The 22,174-nt window shown below is 46.0% G+C and overlaps 1 protein-coding gene across 5 annotated transcripts in view; it reads right to left on the reverse strand.

Moving 5' to 3' along the window:
* LOC116987636 (clathrin heavy chain 1-like) overlaps positions 1–22,174 on the reverse strand; it is a 76,860-nt gene that overhangs the window by 36,713 nt on the left and 17,973 nt on the right. For all 5 annotated transcript variants that reach the window (XM_033043832.1, XM_033043830.1, XM_033043831.1 and 2 more), the window contains 10 exons: positions 19,376–19,644; positions 15,566–15,727; positions 14,460–14,573; positions 13,161–13,334; positions 11,636–11,833; positions 8,612–8,812; positions 8,317–8,469; positions 5,908–6,030; positions 3,945–4,082; positions 953–1,117 (listed from right to left, as the gene is read on the reverse strand). In XM_033043832.1, coding sequence (XP_032899723.1) covers positions 953–1,117; positions 3,945–4,082; positions 5,908–6,030; positions 8,317–8,469; positions 8,612–8,812; positions 11,636–11,833; positions 13,161–13,334; positions 14,460–14,573; positions 15,566–15,727; positions 19,376–19,644 — 1,697 coding nt within the window. The remainder of the gene's footprint in view (positions 1–952; positions 1,118–3,944; positions 4,083–5,907; positions 6,031–8,316; positions 8,470–8,611; positions 8,813–11,635; positions 11,834–13,160; positions 13,335–14,459; positions 14,574–15,565; positions 15,728–19,375; positions 19,645–22,174) is intronic.

Genomic DNA, 22,174 nt, shown 5'->3' on the forward strand with positions numbered 1-22,174 from the left:
CCATTAGCGTAAATCTCTGAGTTCGAATCAGGGCAAACTCGGGAGAGCTCTTGGAATGAACTCGTACAGTGGGACAGGGGTTTTGGGCCCCCCTCGGTCATGGCTGACCATGGGTGTCTCCAGGGTGCTATTCCCGATATGTGCGTGACTTTGTTTAACGTGGGGAGACTGGTGCACAGACAGCCACCACATGGTCCTTGACAAGATCTGGGTCAGGATCTAGTGGCATGGGGTCCAAGACGACCATTTAACACAAGGCTATTCAGTACATGTACCCAGGAAGTTTTAGTTTTAGTTTAGTTTAGAGATACAGCGTGGAAACAGCCCCTTCAGACCATCTGGTTCGTGACAATCAGCGATCTCCCGTTCACTAATTCTATCCAACACCCTAGGCACAATTTATAGAAGTTAGTTAACCTGCAAACCATTCCATTCTTTGGAATGAGAGGGGAAACCGGAGCACCCGGAGAAAATGGGATTACGTTACCATCCTCCCTCAGATGATGGATTAGTACTCCATGTTTAGTTTAATAATACAGCATGGAAACAGGCCCTTCGGCCCGCAGAACCCGCGACGACCATCGATCACCCGTTCACAACAGTTCTATGGTATCCCACTTTCCCATCCACTCCCTACACACCAGGGGCATTTTACAGAGGGCCGATTAACCTACAAACTCACACCTCTTTGGGATGTGGCAGGAAACCGGAGTGCCCGGAGTGAGCTCACGCGATAACAGGGAGAACCTGCAAACTCTGCACAGACAGCATCCAAGGTCGGGATCGAACCCGGGTCTCGAGTGCTGGGAAGCAGCAGCTCCACCCGCTGCCGGGCCACTGTGCTGCCCTGAACGAGGCCGTGGCTGGTCCAATGGACGGAGCACTGCCATAGTCTTACCCTGGGAATTGAACGCTTAAGATTCAGATGCACAGCGCACGTTCAACATCGTACCTCAGGGTTGAGAAGATGTGTGTGCACAACAGCCCGTTTGATGTCGTACAGATCGGTGTAGTGCTCCAAGGCTCTCTGCAACAAGCCGGCCTTCTCACACAGCTGGGCAATGTGGGCCCGGTCGTAGTGGGTGAACATTTGATTGCCGAGGATCGCGTCAGCAACCTGAAAAAACAAATCCCATCGATGAAATCACATTAAACATTTGCACACTCATCCTATCAAGCGAATAATGAAAGTCCTGGATAGAGAGGACGTGGAGAGGATGTTTCCACTAGCTGGAGAGTCTAGGACCAGAGGGCACAGCTTCGGAATCAAAGGACGTACCTTTAGAAAGGAGACGAGGAGGAATCACTTTAGTCAGAGGGTGGTGAATCTGTGGAATTTGTTGCCTCAGACAGCGGTGGAGTCCAAGTCATTGAATATTTTTAAGGCAGAGATAGATAGATTCTTGATTAGTGCGGGTGTCAGGGGAGAAGGCAGGAGAATGGGGTTAGGAAGGAGAGATAGATCAGCCATGATAGAAGGGCGGAGTAAACCCGATGGGCTGAATGGCCTCATTCTGCTCTTATGACATGAATCTATGAACCAGTTTTACAAGTTGCAGAAGTAATTAGGTAAAATCCCTCAGTATTGGCACACGGCAGAGGCCGATCTGGTTAACTTCCACAGAAAGGCGGTGAACCAGCTGAACAACGCTGATGTCTAACTCCCAATGACTCGACGATGCACAGACTATTATTATTCAAGTGGAAAGAATAGTCATTAAACACTGTGGTTCCAGTAGGCTCAAGCTTCATCTCAAAACCAGCTAATAAAACCAGGGGTGACAGTGCTAAATTAAATGCTACTGTGCAGCAAACAAGATTTCCCCAATTTACAGCAAAATAAATGATTAAAGAATGGCAACTTGATGGCTTGGGCGAATGCCAGGTCATGCATTAAACCAACCCCAGAAGACACTGTAACAGAAAAAGGGTAAAAAAACACTTGAAGCACTGAGGTTTCAACGTGCCATTTGATTTGTGTGCCTCTCCATGGTTGCGCAGGACTCCACTTGAGTAACAAAAACCAATTAAATCTGCATTAGTGCAAGCAATATCATTAGGCTGGTGGATCTGTGGAATTCATTGCCAAAGACGGCTGTGGAGGCCAAGTCATTGGGTATTTTTAAAGCGGAGATTTTTCAGGTTCTGGATCAGTAACGGTGTCAATGGTTACGGGGAGAAGGCAGGAGAATGAGGTTGAGAGGGGCAAATAGATCAGCCACGATTGAATGGCGGAGTAGACGTGGGACTTGCCATCACCCGCCGGGGGCTTTAACATTGGGAGAAGAATGGAACACATGGGAGGCAAGACTTTACCTTCCATCACAGGGAGGAGGAGATTCACTGTGATGGATGTTTGTGTAAATTGTGTTGGTGTGCGTCTTGGTTCTTTTCTTGTTGTATGGCTGCAGAAACCAAATTTCCTTTGAACTTCATTTGAGGTTCAAATGACAATAAATTGTATAAATAAAATTTAAATGGGCCGAATGGCCTAATTCTGCTCCTATGACATGAACTTGCATGTTTTTAACACACTACCCAATACTGGCACTGAGAACTAAGCATTTAAATACCACATTTAGTTTAGAGGTACAGCCTAGAAACAGGCCCTCTGGCCCACTGACCAGCGATCCCCACACACTAACACTATCCAACACACACCAAGGACAATTTACAATTTTACTAAAGCCAATTAACCTACAAACCTGTACGTCTTTGAGGTGTGGGAGGAAACCGGAGCAGTCGGAAAAGACCCACGCAGGCCATGGAGAGAACGTACAAACTCCGTACAGACAGCGCCCGTGGTCAGGATTGAACCTGGGTCTCTTGCCGCTGCAAGGCAGCAGCTCTACCCGCTGCACCACAGTGCTGCCGAACTGTACCAACTCATGTACCGAATGCTTCTACAAACATTTGGCACATTTAATGTTTGGTACAACTAGCGCTAATAAAGGCTAAACTTGTCATTAAGTGAGAATCACTTGCAAATCAGACTGCACACCATTTACATCTGGAAAACAAGTTTCATTCATAAATTCTAGAAATCCAAACCCAGGGGTGGGGAACCTGCGGCCTTAAGGCAATTAAGTGCGGCCCTCTAGGCAATTAAGTGCGGCCTTTTAAATGAATCATATATTTGTAGAACAAATCATTTTATTTTTATTTAAATGTTTTTGTTCGTCTTTTATTATTTTAATTTTAATCTTAAAATGAACGTATTTAAAATACCAAAGATTCAACTAAATAATCCTCCCCGACTGACGGCAACAATTAAAACATTAGTAAGTCATGAGGGCTATTTTAACAAAATAATGTACATTTTGAAGTATAGCTAGTTGAAGTTTCTTGGATGCAGCCTTATTAGATTACAGCTAACTTCCAACATGAAAAGGTTTCCCCACCCCTGTCCAAACCCCTTAATACCCTGGTAACACCAGAAAGGAGTGCAAAGCAGCAGCTTGCTACCACCTCAAGGGTTGTTAAGGGAATAAGTGAATCAGCTCTGCCCACATCTTGTCATCTGGCATATTTCAACATGGCGTTAAATCAATGTTGCCAAGCTATTATGTAGGAAGGATGACAACTGCATTAAAAATGCAGCAATGCAAGAAACAAAACATCAGCAAAGGGACTTAAGGAAATCAATGTTCCACCCGACCTAATGTGACGTGCTGAAGGTCACAGTTTTATTGTCCTGCACCAAAGAAATAACTCAAGTATTTCCATCGACCATTTAAACTGTATTAGTAAGGGTGTCAAAGGTTACAGGGAGAAGGCAGGAGAATAGGGTTGAGAGGGGAAGATAGATCAGTCATGATAAGATGGTGGAGTAGACTCGATGGGTCGAATGGCCTAAATCTGCTCTTTCAGCTGCAGAAGTATGCAGGAAGACCATACATTAATAGCGCAAACAAACTAGTCAGCTGGTGTACGCGAGTTCTCACCTGTGGTGCGTGGATCAGATTCATTTCAAGTAGGCGGGTCTGCAAGTGACCCTCTGAAGGCCTGTTATTCTTCAGAGCATCCAGAAGGAAGGAAGTACATTGCTGGATCAGGTTGTTCTCCATAAAGATATCCACAATCTGAGAGTGACCAGAGAGAATAACAACCGTTAAGTAACATTTTGTACTTCACTATACAAATTCAAATGCTTCATGTCTTTAAGAATAAGGGGTAAGCCATTTAGAACGGAGACGAGGAAACACTTTTTCTCACAGAGAGTTGTGAGTCTGTGGAATTCTCTGCCTCAGAGGGCGGTGGAGGCCGGTTCTCTGGATACTTGCAAGAGAGAGCTTGATAGGGCTCTTAAAGATAGCGGAGTCAGGGGATATGGGGAGAAGGCAGGAACGGGGTACTGATTGTGGATGATCAGCCATGATCACATTGAGTGGCAGTGCTGGCTCGAAGGGCCGAATGGCCTACTCCTGCACCCATTGTCTGTTGACCAGCAATCCCACACACACTAGGGACAATTTTTAGGTGGACAAAAAATGCTGGAGTAACTCAGCGGGACAGGCAACATCTCTGGAGAGAAGGAATGGGTGACGTTTCAGGTCGTGACCCTTCTTCGGACTCGACCCGAAACATCAGCCAGAGATGCTGCCTGTCCCGCTGAGTTACTCCAGCATTGTGCGTCTACCTTCGATTTAAACGTTATTTCCTACACAGGGATAATTTTTACATTAGTCCGAGGATTTTGATCTACATCATTGGAGACCCTCGGACTATCTTTTATTGGACTTTATCTTGTACTAAACGTTATTCCCTTTATCATGTACCTGTACACTGTGGACGGCTCGATTGCAATCATGTTTTGTATTTATGCTGACTAGATAGCACGCGACAAAAGCTTTTCACTGTACCTCGGTACATGTGACAACAAACTCAACTCAAGCTGGGGTTTGGGACGGCAGTGCGTTGACTGCAACCAGGGCAAACGTTTGGTCAGGAACCTAAGGTTTTCTCAGTCAGTCTCAATCTATAAAAGGGAAAGCAAATGGAACTTCCAGGTTCAACTCAAGCTTACTCTATGTAGAGAGGTCACTGGCGCAACCATAAGTGCCGGGAAGTGGATGTGGATCAGCTGGTTCAGCCGGTGCATCATCCCCTACATATCCCTCCCTCGCGTCCCATTGACAAAATAATCATAACTCAATGTGCAGGAAGGAACTGCAGATGCTGGTTTCAACCAAAGATAAGGCACAAAAAGCTGGAGGAACTGAGCGGGACAGGCCGCATCTCAGGAGAAAAGGAATGGGTGACGTTTCAGGTCGAGACCCTTCTTCAGACTGAGAGTCAGGGGAAGGGAAAGGAGAGATGTAGATGGTAATATAGAGAGATATAGAACAAATGAATGAAAGATGCACAAAGAAGTATCAATGATTAAGGAGCAGAGCATCGCGGGCTCCACCTGTCATTGATCATGGTTACTTTTTGCATCTTTCATCCGTTTGTGGTACGGGGTGGGAGATTGCAACCTTCACGTGGTCCACCCTGGTTCGACGAATGTAATCAACCCAACGTGCACAAACAAACAGATGTAGAGTTTTGGTGTCGACAACTTTAGGCTGTGCACGCCATAGGCAAGAAGATTTGTTCGATATCTCTCTCTCTCTCCATCACCGCCTATATCTCTCGTTTCCCTTTCCCCTGACTCTCAGTCTGAAGGAGAGTCAAGTCAAGTCAAGAGAGTTTATTGTCATGTGTCCCTGACAGGACAATGAAATTCTTGCTTTGCTTCAGCACAACTGAACATAGTAGGCATGACCTCAACAGTAGAACATAGTAGAATCACAACTCAACAGCATGCGATTAGTAACCCAAACCTGACTTCGTAATACACATGATAATCTCAGAAGGCACGCCAACAGATAACTTTTCGATTTAAGCACTGAAGCTCAGACTGACCTGACTGATATTAGCTAAAGGTTCCTCATCTTGGACAAGCATCTGTGCAAACTGAAGTCCCTGGTCTGGGCTCACCCGCATTACATTTCTCAGCAGGAAAACCCAGTCTGGCGTGTAGCCGACCTGGAAAATAGATAGGCACAGGTTACGTATAGGAAGGAACTGCAGATGATTATTAAAACCAAAGATAAGGCACAAAAAGCTGGAGCAACTCAGTGGGACAGGCAGCAGCATCTCTGGAGAGAAGCAATGGGTGATGTTTCGGGTCGAGTCTGAAGAAGGGTCTTGACCCGAAACGTCACCCATTCCTTCTCTCCAGAGATGCTGCCTGTCCCGCTGAGCTAGTCCAGCTTTTTGGCACAAGTTATGACTTGATGTATACCCGTTTCATGGGCAAATAACTCCACCACTGAAACATTTCCTCACAATGAAATTCAAATGATTTTGGGGGGGGTGGGAGATTGCAACCTTCACGTGGTCCGCCCTGTTTCGACAAATGTAATCAACCCGGCGTGCATAATCAAATAAGATCAAATAGAACAAGTTGTCCTACAACTTTAGGCTGTGCACGCCATACGCAGGAAGAAGAAATAATGATTTTGGGGCCATTTTTTTTTTTAACCAGTCTACCAGTTTACCAGTCATTTGTGGAATTCCCTGCCACAGAGGGCAGTGGAGGCCAAATCGCAGAATAGATTTAAGAGAGAGTTAGATAGAGCTCTAGGGGCTAGTGGAATCAAGGGATATGGGGAGAAGGCAGGCACGGGTTATTGATTGGGGACGATCAGCCATGATATGGCGGTGCTGGCTCGTAGGGCCGAATGGCCTCCTCCTGCACCTATTTTCAATGTTTCTATGTTTCAGACTTCTGCAGGACATTACACAAAATTTCACAATAGATAATGGAAATAGAACCAAGAGAGAAAAAGTGAGTTGAATTTCTATTAATTCTAAAACAGTTGTGGCACACCCACGGGATATGCAGGTTTGTATGTAACGGGCTGCCATGCATTGCCCTGAGTGTGTGGGGAGTGACTGGGAAGGCATAGAGCTGGTGTGGATGGGTGATCGATGGGCCGGCACGGATTTGGTGGGCCAAATGGCTGGTCTCCATGCTATAATCACGAGATAGGAGCAGAATTGGACAATTCGGACCATCATGTCTACTCCGCCATTCAATCATGGCTGATCTATCTCTCCCTCCGAACCCCATTCTCCTGCCTTCTCCCCATCACCCGCACTAATCAAGAAACTATCTATTTCTGCCTTAAATATATCCACTGATTTAGCTACCTCAGCCTTCTTTGGCAAAAAGTTCCAGATTCGAACCCACTGACTAAAGAAATTCCCCATCATCTCTTTCCTAAAAGAAAGTCCTTTAATTCTGAGGCTGTGACCTCTAGTCCTAGACTCTCCCACAAGTTGGAAACATCTCTCCACACCCACTCTATCCAAGCCTATATTTCTTAACTAACGAAAAGGCTTGGATAGAGTGAATGTGGAGAGGATGTTTCCACTAATGGGAGAGTCTGGGAACAGAGGCCACAGCCGCAGAATAAATGGATGTTCTTTTAGAAATGAAATGAGAAGGAATTTCTTGTCAAAGGATGGTGAATCTGTGGAATTCATTGCCACAGACGACTGTGGAGGCCAAGTCAATGGATGTTTTTAAGGTGGAGATAGACAGCTTTTTGATTAGTGCGGGTGTCAGGTGCTATGGGGAGAAGGCAGGCGAATGGGGTTGAGAGGAAAAGATAGATCAGCCATGATTGAATGGCGGAGTAGAAGATGGGCCGAATGGCCTTATTCTGCTCCTAGAAGATATGAACATTTGGACAAGACATGGATAGGAGAAGCTTATAAAGGGCACTTTGGTTAGCATGAAGAAGTTGCGCTGAAGGGCCTGTTTATATGCTGTATGACCTAATGATGGAATTGGACAGGAAATGTTAAAAGTCGACTGAGAGGGCTGATTTCAGGTAAAGGGTCATCTGGTAAGTGGGAGGCTTGTCACTGAGTGTGTGAGAGTTCAGGGCCAGCATGTTCCTGCCAGAGTGAAGGACATGGCTGGCAGGAGAGACAGAGGGAGACAGAGACAGAGAGAGAGAGAGATTATATATATATTCTGGGCAATAAAAAGAGGCAGCACAGAGCAAGTGAATCAAGGGCCCGTTTTGGTGCTGCACACCAGGGTATAGTTTTGCCTTCCCCCCTCAATCCTTGTGCATTCCCCAAGCCTTTCCACTCGTCACTTTAATTTCATGTTTCATGTATTTTGCCTGTTTTACGACCGTTGGCAGAACAATTTCTAAATAAAATTCTATCGCATCATGCCATGTGCGGGGGTGGGGGAGTGGGGAGACACCATTACCTCCGCAATAGTCCAGGGAAGAAAGTTTAGGAAAGTACCTTTTTTGCGTAAAGCACAATTTTCTGAAATTGTCCGGTCTCCGCAAAGCATTGTATGACTTTGTTCGGCACGCTGGCTCGCAGATAGACACTCAAGGCAAGTGTGGGATCAGCTGCCTTCACCAAGTCGCCCAGCTCCTCTGAACACTCCAGCTACAGGGGATGAAGGAGCACTTTATCAGCAGTGTTTGGAAACGAGTGAAGGCACTGCGCACATTTTAAATCTCTGTGACATTGAATTTTTAGAATAGGCCGAAAAATCGAGCGGCCTGCAGGCCCAGTTTGAGCCGATTACCTTATCTTCCTTCAGCCATTTCTCCAGCAGCTGCTTGCGTCCTTGCTGCAAGACGGGTCGGCACAGCTCCAGGGACTCGTACTTGTTCAGTTGCCCCTGGTCGAGGAGGATTCCAAAATACTGAAGGAGAGGAGAAGCTTGGCCTGGCTGAGCCGGGACCGTCTGGAATTTCCGAATGGTGTCCGGAGTCCTCAGGATACCCTGACAATTGAATAGCAGTTTTAGACTTGCGTTTAGAGCGGCACGGTGGCGCAGTTGCTGCCTCACGGCGCCAGAGACCCGGGATCGACCCCGACTGCGGGCGCTTGTCCGTACGGAGTTTGTACGTTCTCCCCGTGACCTGCGTGGGTTTTCTCCGGGTGCTCCGGTTTCCTCTCACTCTCCAAAGACGGTTGTCGGTTAATTGGCTTCGGTAAAAATTGTAAACTGTCCCTAGTGTGTGTGTAGAATGGTGTTAATGTGCAGGGGTCGCAGGTCGGCACGGGCGCGATGGGCCGAATGGTCTGTTTTCTGCGCTGTACCTCTAAACTAAACTTTACTTACAGCGGGGAAACAGGCCCTTCGGCCCACTGAGTCCTCGCCGATTAGCGATCCCCCCCGTATACAAACATGCACACACTAGGGATAATTTTACAACTTACTGAAGCCAACAAACCTGTACATCTTTGGAGTGTGTGAGGAAACCGGAGCACCCAGAGAAAACCCACGCGGTCACGTGGAAGAACGTACAAACTCCCCACCGACAGCACCTGTAGCCGGGATTGAACCCAGGACTCTGGCGCTGTGAGGCAGCAACTACCACTGTGCCACTCCACTCCGGCATAGCAGCATCTATTAGTCACCATTTAAAAAATATTTAAGAAGGAACTGCAGATGCTGGAATATCGAAGGTAGACAAAAGTGCTGGAGAAACTCAGCAGGTTCAGCAGCATCTATGGAGCGAAGGAAATTGGCAATGTTTCGGGCCAAAACCCTTCTTCAGACTGATGAAGGGTTTCGGCCCGAAACGTTGCCCATTTTCTTCGCTCCATAAATGCTGCTGCACCCGCTGAGTTTCTCCAGCACTTTTGTCTACCATTTTTAAAATAGTTCATATCAAAGTTTTTTACAAGCTAGATTAAGATTGTTTAGCATTTCTACAGAATTTAATAGCTCAAATTTCAACAGAATTTAATAAATTGTCATGCAAATGTATTCTTTTATTCCAACTGGAAAGGTTATGTGGTGAAGGCAGGAGAATGGGGATGACGGACAGGGCGGAAATAAAGCAATGTAGTCAGACAGGATATGCAAGAAATACTGAAAGTCACAGACTATTTAAGGGGTTTAACATCTTTGCAAATGGAATTAATTGTCAATTCGAGATTAAATACTCTTCTGGCTGTAAATAGACGGGAAGGAAATTGCAAAGGAGCGGACCATTCTTTAATCATCTGCCAGTGGAGACTGGATTGGACAAATGCTAATGGCATATTTCTTTAGAAACGATTTTGGGTACTGGAAATACAGGAAAAAGGCAAAGGGACAGCAAGTGACATTTGTTCCCCTCCCTCCTCTATAGAACCATCAAACAATTGGAGAGGGAATTCCAGCTATGAAGTATGGCAGGTATTTCGGGATTAAGCCGTGCGTACGTGAATGATGGTGCAGCTGGTCAAGTTGCTGCCGCACAGCTCTGGAAACCCAAGTTCCATCTTGACTTTGGGTGCTGTGTAGAGTTTGCATGTTCTCAGTGACCACGTGGGTTTTCTCCGGGTGCTTCAGTTTCCTCCCACATCCCAAATACGTGCAGGTGTGTAGGTTAATTGAATTGTAAAATTCCCCCTTATGTGTAATGGGGAACCTCTCTTAAAAGAGAGTTAGATAGAGCTCTAGGGGATAGCAGAATCAAGGGATATGGGGAGAAGGCAGGAACGGGTTACTGATTGGGTATGATCACCCATTATCACAATGTGTGGTGGTGCAGGCTCAAAGGGCCAAATGGCCTCCTCCTGCACCTATTTTCTATGTTTCTAAGGTGTGGTTGTGAAAGGTTTATAACAGAACTTGTGTGAATGGGCAATCAATGCTCCGTGTGGGTTTGATAGGCCGTTGAGTCAGTTTCCACGATGTATTTCTAAACATGCAGATTTGTAGGTTAAATGGCTTCCAATTTCTCCCTTGTCATAGTCACAGGCCCTTCAGCCTAACTTGCCCACACCGGCCAACATGTCCCAGCTACACGAGTCCCGCCAGCCTGCGTTAGGCCCACAACCTGTCCTATCCATGTACCTGTCCAACTGGTTCTTAAACGTTAGGATAGCCATGTTCAGGGAGGGGAACTAGTGTGAACGTGTGATCGATGGCCAGTATGGACCTGGTGGGCCGAAGGGCCTCTTCTCGTGCTGTGTCTTTCAAACATTCAATCCAATGGCCAAGTTCAGAACAGCACTAAGATTAACAATGGAAAGATTCACAAAGTGGGATTCAACACCTAAATCACAAATGGTAATCGCATTCTTTGAACACTGTCGTTATCTAAAACTTGTGGATCAGAGGTTTCACAAACAAGTCCATCTACTATGTGCCTGCTTTAGGAAGCGACCAACAAAAAATGGTGGACAGAAATGCTAGGGAAACTCAGCAGGTGAGGCAGCATCTATGGAGCGAAGGAAATAGGCGGCGTTTTGGGTCTCGACCCGAAACGTCACCCATTTCCTTCGCTGTGTGGATGCTGCCTCACCCGCCGAGTTCCTCCAGCATTTTTGTCCACCTTCGATTTTCCAGCATCTGCAGTTCCTGCCCACGGGTGAACATTGGGGAACATCGGTGAGGAGGTTGAATGGACTTTAGTTCCTTCCCTCCCTCACAATGGGGAACTTTGGTGCCGCTGTGGGGATGTTTGTGTTGTGGCCTTCTGTGTTTTTGTGTTTTTTTAATTATTTGTATGACTGAGGGAAAAATAACTTTGTTATCTCTTAATTGAAGACAATGGCAATAAATTAAATCAAATCAAATCCTTCCTGAACAAAAAATGGTACACACCTTTGGTGCAGAAGCAGCTACTTTAGCCGCTTCAGCATAGTTGCCTTGTGCAAACAAAGTATTAAACTTCCTGGCAAAGAGCTCCTCTGCACCAGCGAGGTTGCTTCTTACAGCCATACGCAAAGCCAAGTCAGGGTTTTGGAGCACATTAGTGGTGTAATTCACAATATTTTCTTCTTCCACACAGACAGAAAGAACCTGCAAACAAGAAATGCTCTAATTAAGGCCACCAGTAGAACGATCGCAGCACACGGTTGACACCTAACAGTATTTATAGTTACAGAATAAATCTCTTACCAGATTTGGATATAGAGGGCAAGAAAGCAGCCAGGGATAAACCTCACCCTCTAAATCACTTGGAAAAAATCGAGCGTATAAATTTAATTTACAGATACTTTTTCTCACAGAGAGTTGTGAGTCTGTGGAATTCTCTGCCTCAGAGGGCGGTGGAGGGAGATTCACCGCCATTCAATGTGATCATGGCTGATCATCCCCAATCAGTACCCCGTTCCTGCCTTCTCCCCAAATCCCCTGACTCCGCTATCTTTAAGAGCCCTATCTAGCTCTCTCTTGAAAGCATCTAGAGAACCTGCCTCCACCGCCCTCTGAGGCAGAGAATTCCACAGATTCACAACTCTCTGTGAGAAAAAGTGTTTCCTCATCTCCGTTCTAAATGGCTTACTCCTTATTCTTAAACTGTGGCCCCTGGTTCTGGACTCCCCCAACATCGGGAACATGTTTCCTGCCTCTAGCGTGTCTAAACCCTTTACAATCTTATATGTTTCAATGAGATAGCCTCTCATCCTTCTAAACTCCAGAGTGTACAAGCCCAGCTGCTCCATTCTCTCAGCATATGACAGTCCCGCCACCCCGGGAATTAACCTTGTAAACCTACGCTGCACTCCCTCAATAGCAAGAATGTCCTTCCTCAAATTAAGGGACCAAAACTGCACACAATACTCCAGGTGTGGTCTCGCTAGGGCTCTGTACAACTGCAGAAGTTTAGATATGTTTTTGTTCGTCTTTTATTATTTTTATTTTCATCTTAAAATGAACGTATTTAAAATACCAAAGAGTACAAGAAGATTCAACGAAATAATCCTATATCCCACCCACCCCCTTTGGACAGTCTCCCTCAGATGGTCACGTCAATCAATTCAGCTTGCTTATTTATGTATTGTATTTATTTACCTTTCTTGTACATCAGTGGAGCTGCACACTAAATCTCGTTGCACTGACGTGCAATGACAATAAAATATATTATTATTATTATTAAATTTCTTGGATGCGGCCTTATTAGATTACAGCTAACTTAATGCGGCCTTCCAACATGAAAAGGTTCCCCACCCCTGGTCTAGCTTATTGTCACGCGTACCGAGGTACAGTGAAAAGCTTTTGTTGCGTGCTATCCAGTCAGCGGAAAGACAATACATGATTACAATCGAGCCATCCACAGTGTACAGATACACGATAAGGGGATAGCGTTTAGTGCAAGGTAAAGCTAGTAAATCAACAGATGAAATACCTGGCCTTTTTTATTGACTCCAATAATGCCAGAGGTTGGTTCATGAGGTGCAGTAACAAAGATGGTCTCAGCACTAATACGGTTCATGTAGATGCAAGCACCAGACTCCAGGTCATACAAGTGGATGTATCCATATTTTGTAATCAGATATATAACGCCATATTTAGCTCCAATCTGCCAAATCAGAAAAAGGAATAAATCCACCGTTGACGAGCAAATTGCACAAGTTAATCACTTTACAGTACAGAGCAATAGTAAGAATTCTGACACAAAATGCTGGAGTAACTCAGCGGGTCAGGCAGCATCTGTGATGAACATGGATAGGCGACGTTTTGGATTAGATCCACCCCATTACAAGGAGGGAATCAGACATTAGAGAACATTGAGACACAGCCAATGCTCCGGGCAAACTGCTGGGATAACTTGACAGTCTGTGCAGCGTATAATTGCTGATCTTGCCCATCCTTGTCCATTTCGACATAATGAATTGGTTGGCAAACTGCATTAACTCATCTTACAGATGGTATCAGAACACATTCATCTTCAAATACTATGGCACTGAAGAAGGAGATGGCCCAGATATGCTATTTATTTATGTAATAAAGGTGCTCGAATGGTTCTGGAAAGGACACAAAGTGCTGGAGTACCTGCGCTGGTCAGGCTTGCATCTCTGTCGGACATGGGCACGTGACGTTTTGGGTCGAAACCCTTCTTCGGACCGAGTTTGAAGGGTCTCAACCCGAAACAGAGACAGCAAATGAAGAAGGGTCTCGATCTGAAACATCACCTACCCATATTCTGTGGAGATAATGCCCGTCCTGCTGAGTTACTCCAGCACTGTGTACCCTTTTGTGGAATAGCATCCATCTTCCCATCAGAACTGCCCCCTCCATCGACTCCTTTAAGTCGAGACTAAAAACTCACCTCTACTCCCAAGCCTTTCTTGACGTCCTCTGAGCGAGAGCTATATGTATGTAGTGATGTTTGTATTTAATCTATGGACCACTGTTGTTTGTTATACTATTCTTATACCAATGTAAAGCACTTTGGCCAACGAGAGTTGCTTTTTAAATGTGCTATAGAAATAAAAGTGACTTGACTTGACTTTTGTGTATTAACCTGCATCTGCGGTTCTTTATTTTCAGAATGGTTCAGGTAGCGTTTACGAATAGAAAGCGAATGTTTCATGTCAATTACCCTGTTGTTTCTGAGGAAGCAGCTCAAGTAGAATTGATGGGGTGGCTTCCTCACGTTCCACTAAGATGGGAGAAGGTTTCGACTGCGAAGCCGGTTGCTTACCTGCATTGCCACTGGGAAGTCGGTTTGAGCCTCGGGAGGAAAGAACACGTCCACCGCTCTCTTGGTGAAGGGCTGATTTCCAGCAGCAGGCTGACCTACTTCTATTATGTGCAGCTGCAAGAGATTTTACAAGTTTGTTTGAAGAAGACAGCATATTAATCTTAGCCGCAAAATTCAGGATTTGAAAGTATGATACCGATGGGTTCAAACTCGCATGGAGATTGCAATCAATAAATCGAATTGGTTTAGGTGTATTGTTTCCACGTGTACCGAGGTACAGCCAACAGTTCCATTTTGCATGCTATTCGAACAAATCAGATATACCACGCATGGATGCAATCAGTTTAGATTCAAGTACAATGCATAGAGCGAAGGGTGCAGAATATAGTTCGCAGCATTGTAGCGCATCAGTTCCTTAGACAAAGTCCAATCTCCTCAATGGGGTAGAGGTGAATCGGACAGTACCCTAGATTATGGAAGGGCCGTCCAGAAGTCTGATAACGGAGGGGAAGAAGCTGTTCCCGAGTCTGGTGGTGATCGCTTTCAAGCTTCTGTACCTTCTGCCGGACGGGAGTGGGATGAAGAAGGAATGACCGGGGTGGGACAGGGACAAGTCTTTGATTATGTTGGCTGCTTTTCTGAGGCAACGTGGGGTAGATGGAGTCAATGGCGGGGAGTCTGGTCTGTGTGATGGGACTGGGCTACATACAGAGGTGAATCCAGCAGTACCTTAGATTATGAAATGGCCATTCAGAAGCCTGATAACAGAGGGGAAGAAGCTGTTCCTGAGTCTGGTGGTGCTCGCTTTCAAGCTTCTGTACCTTCTGTCGGACGGGAGTGGAATGAGGAAGGAATGACCGGGGTGGGACAGGGACAAGTATTTGATTATGTTGGCTGCTTTTCCAAGGCAGCGTGGATGCAGTCAATGGTGGTGCGTGTGGCGGCCTGGGCTACGTCTACAACTCGCTGCGATTTCTCGCGGCTTTGGGCCGAGCTGCGGCCAAACCGAGCTGTGATGCAATCCAACAGGATGCTTTCCAAGGTGCATTTATGAAGGGACGAGACAAATGCAAGATGCAGATTAATACGCTGACACTAGAGCTTACCTTCCCCCCGGCTTGACTGCGAACCGCAAAGCAAAATAGGGTTGATGGCAAAGGATTCTCTTCCAGCTTGAAGTCAGCAAAAGCAGCCGCATGGCCTTCAATCGGCTGTGATACCTTCCGGTCCACAGAATACAGCTGCATTGCACCAACCACTCGGTTTTGCTAAATGAGGGGGGAAAAAAAAGATCGAAAGGAACTTCCTCAGGAACATCAGCGTGGAAAATAATGACCCGGTCACAACTTGCAGCTGACTAGCAAGGGCATGAGAGAAGATATTGCAATTTTCCCTACGTTAGACTAAACTAGCGTGGATCCTTGTTATCAAACCACAGCCGGCACAAATCAAAATCTTTAGCAGCTCTGCAGTTTGGATATTAAATAGGCATTTAGCATCATATGCCATCATGGGTTGTTAGACAATTGTAACACAACAGAAGGGTCCCGACACGAAATGTCACCTATTCCTTTTCTCCACAGATGCTGACTGGCCTGCTGAGTTACTCCAGCTTTTTGTATGTGTCTTCAGAATTAATGCTTTTGAGCGGGCTGGGTAGATTCCAATTTACAACAGTTATCCCTCTTCCTTTAGCTGCCCCACTGAACATTTCAGTCATTCAAGCATCGCATCGCAGTTGGGCGTCAGGGTGGCACAGCGGCAGAGACGCCGGTTCGATCCTGACTATGGGGGCTGTCTGCGTGGACTTTGTACATTCTCCCTGTGACCTCGTGGGTTTTCTCTGGGTGCTTGGGTTTCCTCCACATGGCTAATTGGCTTCTGTAAATTGTCCCTAGTGTGTAGGATTCCAGGAATGAGTGGGTCGGCATACGATGAGCGCTTGACGGCACTGGGCCTGTACACGCTGGAGTTTAGACGGTTGAGGGGGGGGGGGGGACCTCATTGAAACTTACAGAATAATGAAAGGCATAGATATGTGGAGAGGATGTTTCCACTGGTGGGAGAGTCTAGGACCAGAGGTCGTAGCCAAAGAATTAAAGGGCACGTTTTTAGAAAGGAGGCGGGGCGGAACTTCTTTAGTCAGAGGATGGTTAATTTGTGGAACTCATTGCCACAGAGGGCTGTGGAGGCCAAGTCAGTGGATATTTTTAAGACAGAGTTAGACAAATTCTTGATTGGAACAGGTGGCAAGGGTTATGGGGAGAAGGCAGGAAAATGGGCTTAGGAGGCAGAGATCAGCCATGATTGAATGGCGGAGTAGACTGGATGGGCCGAATGGCCTAATTCTACTCCTATAACTTGTGAACGTGTGATAGTGCTGGTGTACGGGGTGATCGCTGGTCGGCACGGACTCAAGTGCCCGTTTCCGTGCTGTATCTCTATAGTCTAAAGCATCTATAAAAAAGGAAATTATGGGCATGATAAGAGAATCACTTTCTTCTTGACTAGACCCCGGGCACACGTGCCAGTCTTTCATCAATTGAAGATAGCAAGGCTCTGCTTGGCAGAGAGCACAACCTTACGTTAAGGCACCAATATTAATGCAATGCATGGCAGGAGCTGCTGGCTGGCTGGCGATTCAAGTACCTTCCTCCTCTTCAGTGTTGATGTTAGGAAAGCAGCAGTGAAACCAGTTCACAACATCTCCAGGTTAGCAATACGCTGGAGAAAACCGTTTCTAAAGGCTTAAAATGAGAAGGGGCAAGATCAAGTTGCACAGACATGGCCACAATGCACTGCTACTAATCCACCTGATAGCTGGTGTTTGGAGATACAGTGTGGAAACCACCCTTTCGGCCCACCGTGTGCGTTAGCATTACAACACCAAAGTTATCCATCAAGTCAAAAAAACTGCCCTCATTAGTGCCGAGATAATCCTCAGCATCAACGAGAGCCTTGGAAAAAGTGACAGTATTTTACATAACGTTTTATTATTAATGTTTAATGTTTTTTGTGTCATTCCTACCTGTCACTGTATGTCATTGTCACTTGCGGGCGGAGCACCAAGGCAAATTCCTTGTATGTGAATACTTGGCCAATAAACGTATTCATTCATTCATTCATTCACTAGACATAGTGGGGACTTCAGGAGATTTCACATGTGCAATTTGACCACAAAACATTAGATGTTACACAGGGAAAAGCCACACCAAACACTTGCATTACATAGAGCCTTTATCACTTCAGCTATTTAAGTACTTTGGGGGTGGGGGGGGGGGGTGGGAATCGACACAAAGTGCTGGAGTCCCTCAGCAGGTCGGGCAGCATCTCTGGAGAACATGGATAGAGGTGAAGGTAGACACAAAATGCTGGAGTCACTCAGCGAGACAGGCGGCATCTCTGGAGAGAAGGAATGGGTGACGTTTCGGGTCGAGACCCTTCTTCAGACCCACCTCGACCTGAAACGTCACCCATACCTTCTCTCCAGAGATGCTGCCTGTCCTGCTGAGTTACTCCAGCAATTTGCGCCTACCTTCGATTTAAACCAGCATCTGCAGTTCTTTCCAACACATGGATAGGGGCGATTCTGAAGGAATGTCACCCATCCATGTTTCCCACAGATGCCAACTGACCCACCGAGTTACTCCAGCGGTGCGTCTGTTTTTTCTGTTGTAAAAAAGCATCTGCAGTTCGTGTTTCCAAGTGCTTTGGAAAGTTCTCACTGCCGTGGTGCAGAGAAAGCAACGCTAATTTGGTCACACCAAGGTCATCAAGAATGAATAGATAAACTGTTTTAGTAACTGAGATTGATAAGTATTGGCCTTACAGCAGAGCACTGAAACAGGGCCAGTACCTTCTCTGCCTCAGAGGGCGGTGGAGGCCGGTTCTCTGGATGCTTTCAAGAGAGAGCTAGATATAGGGCTCTTAAAAATAGTGGAGTCAGGGGATATGTGGAGAAGGCAGGAACAGGGTACTGATTGGGGATGATCAGCCATGATCACATTGAATGGCAGTGCTGGCTCGAAGGGCAGAATGGCCTACTCCTGCACCTATTGTCTATTGTGCAGCAAGTAGGATTTCTAATATACAGAAAATGGCATTGCTAGTCCAACGGGTGGCACAGTGGTAAGATACTTCCTTACAGCGCCAGAGACCCGGGTTCGATCCTGACCACGGGTGCTGTCTGTACAAAGTCTGCTCATTCTCCCCGGGACCTGCGTGGGTTTTCTCCGGGTGCTCCAGTTTCCTCCCACACTCCAAAGACGTACAGGTTTGTAGGTTAATTGACGGTATAAATGTAAATTGTCCCTGGTACGTGTGGGATAGAGTTAGTGTGCGGGGATCGCTGGTCGGCACAGACTCGGTGGGCCGAAGGGCCTGCTTCTGCTCTGTATCTCTAAACTAAACGCTGTACATTAAGAGTATTTGTTTTGTTTTTTTTTTGCCCCAGAACAATTCAAAGGCAAAGCAGCGAAGGAGTTCAGGAAGGAACTGCAGATGCTGGAAAATCGAAGGTAGACATAAATGCTGGAGAAACTCAGCGAGTGAGGAAGCATCTATGGAGCGAAGGAAATAGGCGAAGGAAATAGGCGAAGGAAATAGGGGAAGGAAATAGGCGAAGGAAATAGGCGAAGGAAATAGGCGAAGGAAATAGGCGACGTTTCGGGTCGAGACCCCTTCGGGTCTTGACCCGAAACGTCGCCTATTTCCTTTGCTCCATAGATGCTGCCTCACCCTCTGAGTTTCTCCAGCATTTTTGACTACCAGCAAAGGAGTTCAGTTCAGTTTGGTTTATTGTCACGTGTACCGAGGTACAGTGAAAAACTTTATCCAGTCAGCAGAAAGACAATGCATGATTACAGACACGCGATAAGGGAATAACGTTTCAGGAGGAAAATGTTACAATAACTTACCTGCGCTGAGATTCCAATGAGCAGCAGCCACTTCTGCTGAAGGTCTGTGCGGTAGTTAATGACCTGACAGCCGGCCAGGCTGGCGTGCCTGTCAAACATCTTCTGTGGGTGAGAGTCACCTTCCATGCTCCAGTGGAAGACGGCAGTCTCAGTAACTAGGGCAACTGTGTTCAAGGAGATCCACTTCCAGAACGTGACTTCTTCAGCCATGGTGTGGGCCTTGACTTTGCTCTTCATCTCAATGTTAAATATCTGTAGTGTTTTTCCAGCTATTGTTTGCAAACAGATCAAGTTAATACACCAGTCCCCTCACTGCAATGATTTTAACGGCCCAAATTTTAGAACGGAGACAAGGAAACAATTTGTTTTAGAACGGAGAGGAGGAAACACCTTTTCTCACAGAGAGTGGTGATTCTGTGGAATTCTCTGCCTCAGAGGGCGGTGGAGGCAGGTTCTCTGAATGCTTTCAAGAGAGAGCTAGATAGGGCTCTTAAAGATGGCGGAGTCAGGGGATATGGGGAGAAGGCAGGAACGGGGTACTGATTGGGGATGATCAGCCATGATCACATTGAATGGCGGTGCTGGCTCGAAGGGCAGAATGGCCTACTCCTGCACCTATTGTCTATTGTCTTCCCGCTGACTTGTTAGCATGCAACAAAAGCTTTTCACTGTACCTTGGTACGCGTGACAAAAACTAAACTACTAGTTGATGTGATGGGTTATTATTGGAGTATTTCACTACTCCAAGAAAGAAAAAAAGAATTTAATTAATTTTTCTAAATTACTTTTCTAACAGGTCTGCGGTTCAAAAATTTCCTGCTTCGTCAGCACTTAAATGTCATCACCTGGTTGGTAACTTAAAAGCACCATAGTGTTTTCAAGCCTCAATAAAATAATCATGCAATTATTTCTTAAAGATGTTCTAATCTTGGCTGCAGCCAACTAGGAAAATTGTGGTGTGAAAGCAGTCAATGCAATATTGAGGGGAGGCTTGGTGCAATTTTAGAAAGCAGATCTTCACACACACTAAATGGACACACAGTGCTGGAGTAACTCAGTAGGTCAAGCAGCATCTCGGGGACAAGAGGAATAGGTGACGTTTCGGGTTAAGGGCCTCGACCTATTCCTTTTCTCCAGAGATGCTGCCTGACCCGCGGAGTTACTCCAGCATGTTGTGTCTATCGTCAGTGTTAACCAGCATCTGCAGTCCTTCCTTCACACCCCGTAATCTGCCTATGCTTTCCAGACCACAGTCAGAGCTCACGGTTGCCCATTTTCCACTGCAGTTGCCCAATTGTCAAGCTACTTGGATATCAGCAAGAATGACAAAACAAATTTAGGATTAAGCTATCATGGTGGGACTCTACAGCCTCACCAGATCACCTCAAGTGTTGCTAAACCCATTTCACGGGTCGGAATAACTGGAGTTTGGTTGGTAGGTGGCAATAGTTTGGGGTTCTTTGGCACAGTGGTCAGCTGGGTTCACAATTATTTTTATTTTTTATGGCCATTTAGAACGGAGACGAGGAAACATTTTTTCACACAGAGAGTTGCGAGTCTGTGGAATTCTCTGCCTCAGAGGGCGGTGGAGGCCGGTTCTCTGGAAACTTTCAAGAAAGAGCTAGATAGGGCTCTTAAAGATAGCGGAGTCAGGGGATATGGGGAGAAGGCAGGAACGGGGTACTGATTGTGGATGATCAGCCAAGATCACATTGAATGGCGGTGCTGGCTTGAAGGGCTGTATGGCCTACTCCTGCACCTATTGTCTATTGTCTAAAGGCAGTTCCCAATGAAGATGTGACCCAAATTCTCCCTGCAGGCTGAAATATCAAACTATTCACACAGTGGGATGCATACAACAGCAGAATCACTGATTATAAACCACACATGCCGATTCACACTCCACACATTATTTACAAACACACAGTGCAAAACTAGACAAAATCTAGCTCAGGTATATCCGCTTCTGGGCACAGCCAAAGCTACTCCAGAAGAGAACTGCAAGCTTTTTTACAAAACACTTTTTCCACAGTACAACGATGCAATAACAACAGTGCACAGCCCACCACAGACATTGCATGCATGAATTAAAAAGGTCATTCCCATCACATGGCAAACAATTATCAGCAACTTTTAAACACATTTCAATCAATTTGGATCACACATAAAGACAGTCCAAATACTGGGGCCAGAGGCTCAGCTCAGCACTATTTGCATCAGATCTGAAGGGATTTGGCATTTGTCTGATAGCAGGAGATTGCCAATGAAGGTTTTCAGAAACAGAGAGGCCACCTATTTATATGACAGGACAGTTGATCACATGCCGTCTTGTGTACTTGGCCTAAAAGTTTAACCTTACATTAGCTCAGAAGCTTCGTTTATGTGCTTTTAGAACCGCATTTTAAAATATTTTTACACTTGGAGGCTGAGCGGTAGAGTTGCTGGCTTACAGCGTCAGGGACCCGGGTTCAATCCTGATTACGGGCACTGTCTGTACGGAGTTTGTACATTCTCCCCGTGTCCTGCGTGGGTTTTCCCGTTTCCTCCTACACTACAAAGACGTACAGGTTTTTGTACGTAGGCTAATTGACTTGGTCCCTATTGTGTGTAGGATAATATAAGTGTGCGGGGATCGCAGGTCGGCGCGGACTCGGTGAGATAATAGGCCCTGTTTCCGCACTGTAAACGGCACACAGACCTAATTAAAATGGCAATTAAATAATATGGAATTCAATGATTGAGCATTCACAGTTCAAGCTCGTAATTACTGGTGAAGTAACCCCGCAAGAATTAATGTAG

This window comes from Amblyraja radiata, chromosome 25 (genome assembly GCF_010909765.2).
Source record: "Amblyraja radiata isolate CabotCenter1 chromosome 25, sAmbRad1.1.pri, whole genome shotgun sequence".
Lineage (NCBI taxonomy): Eukaryota > Metazoa > Chordata > Chondrichthyes > Rajiformes > Rajidae > Amblyraja > Amblyraja radiata.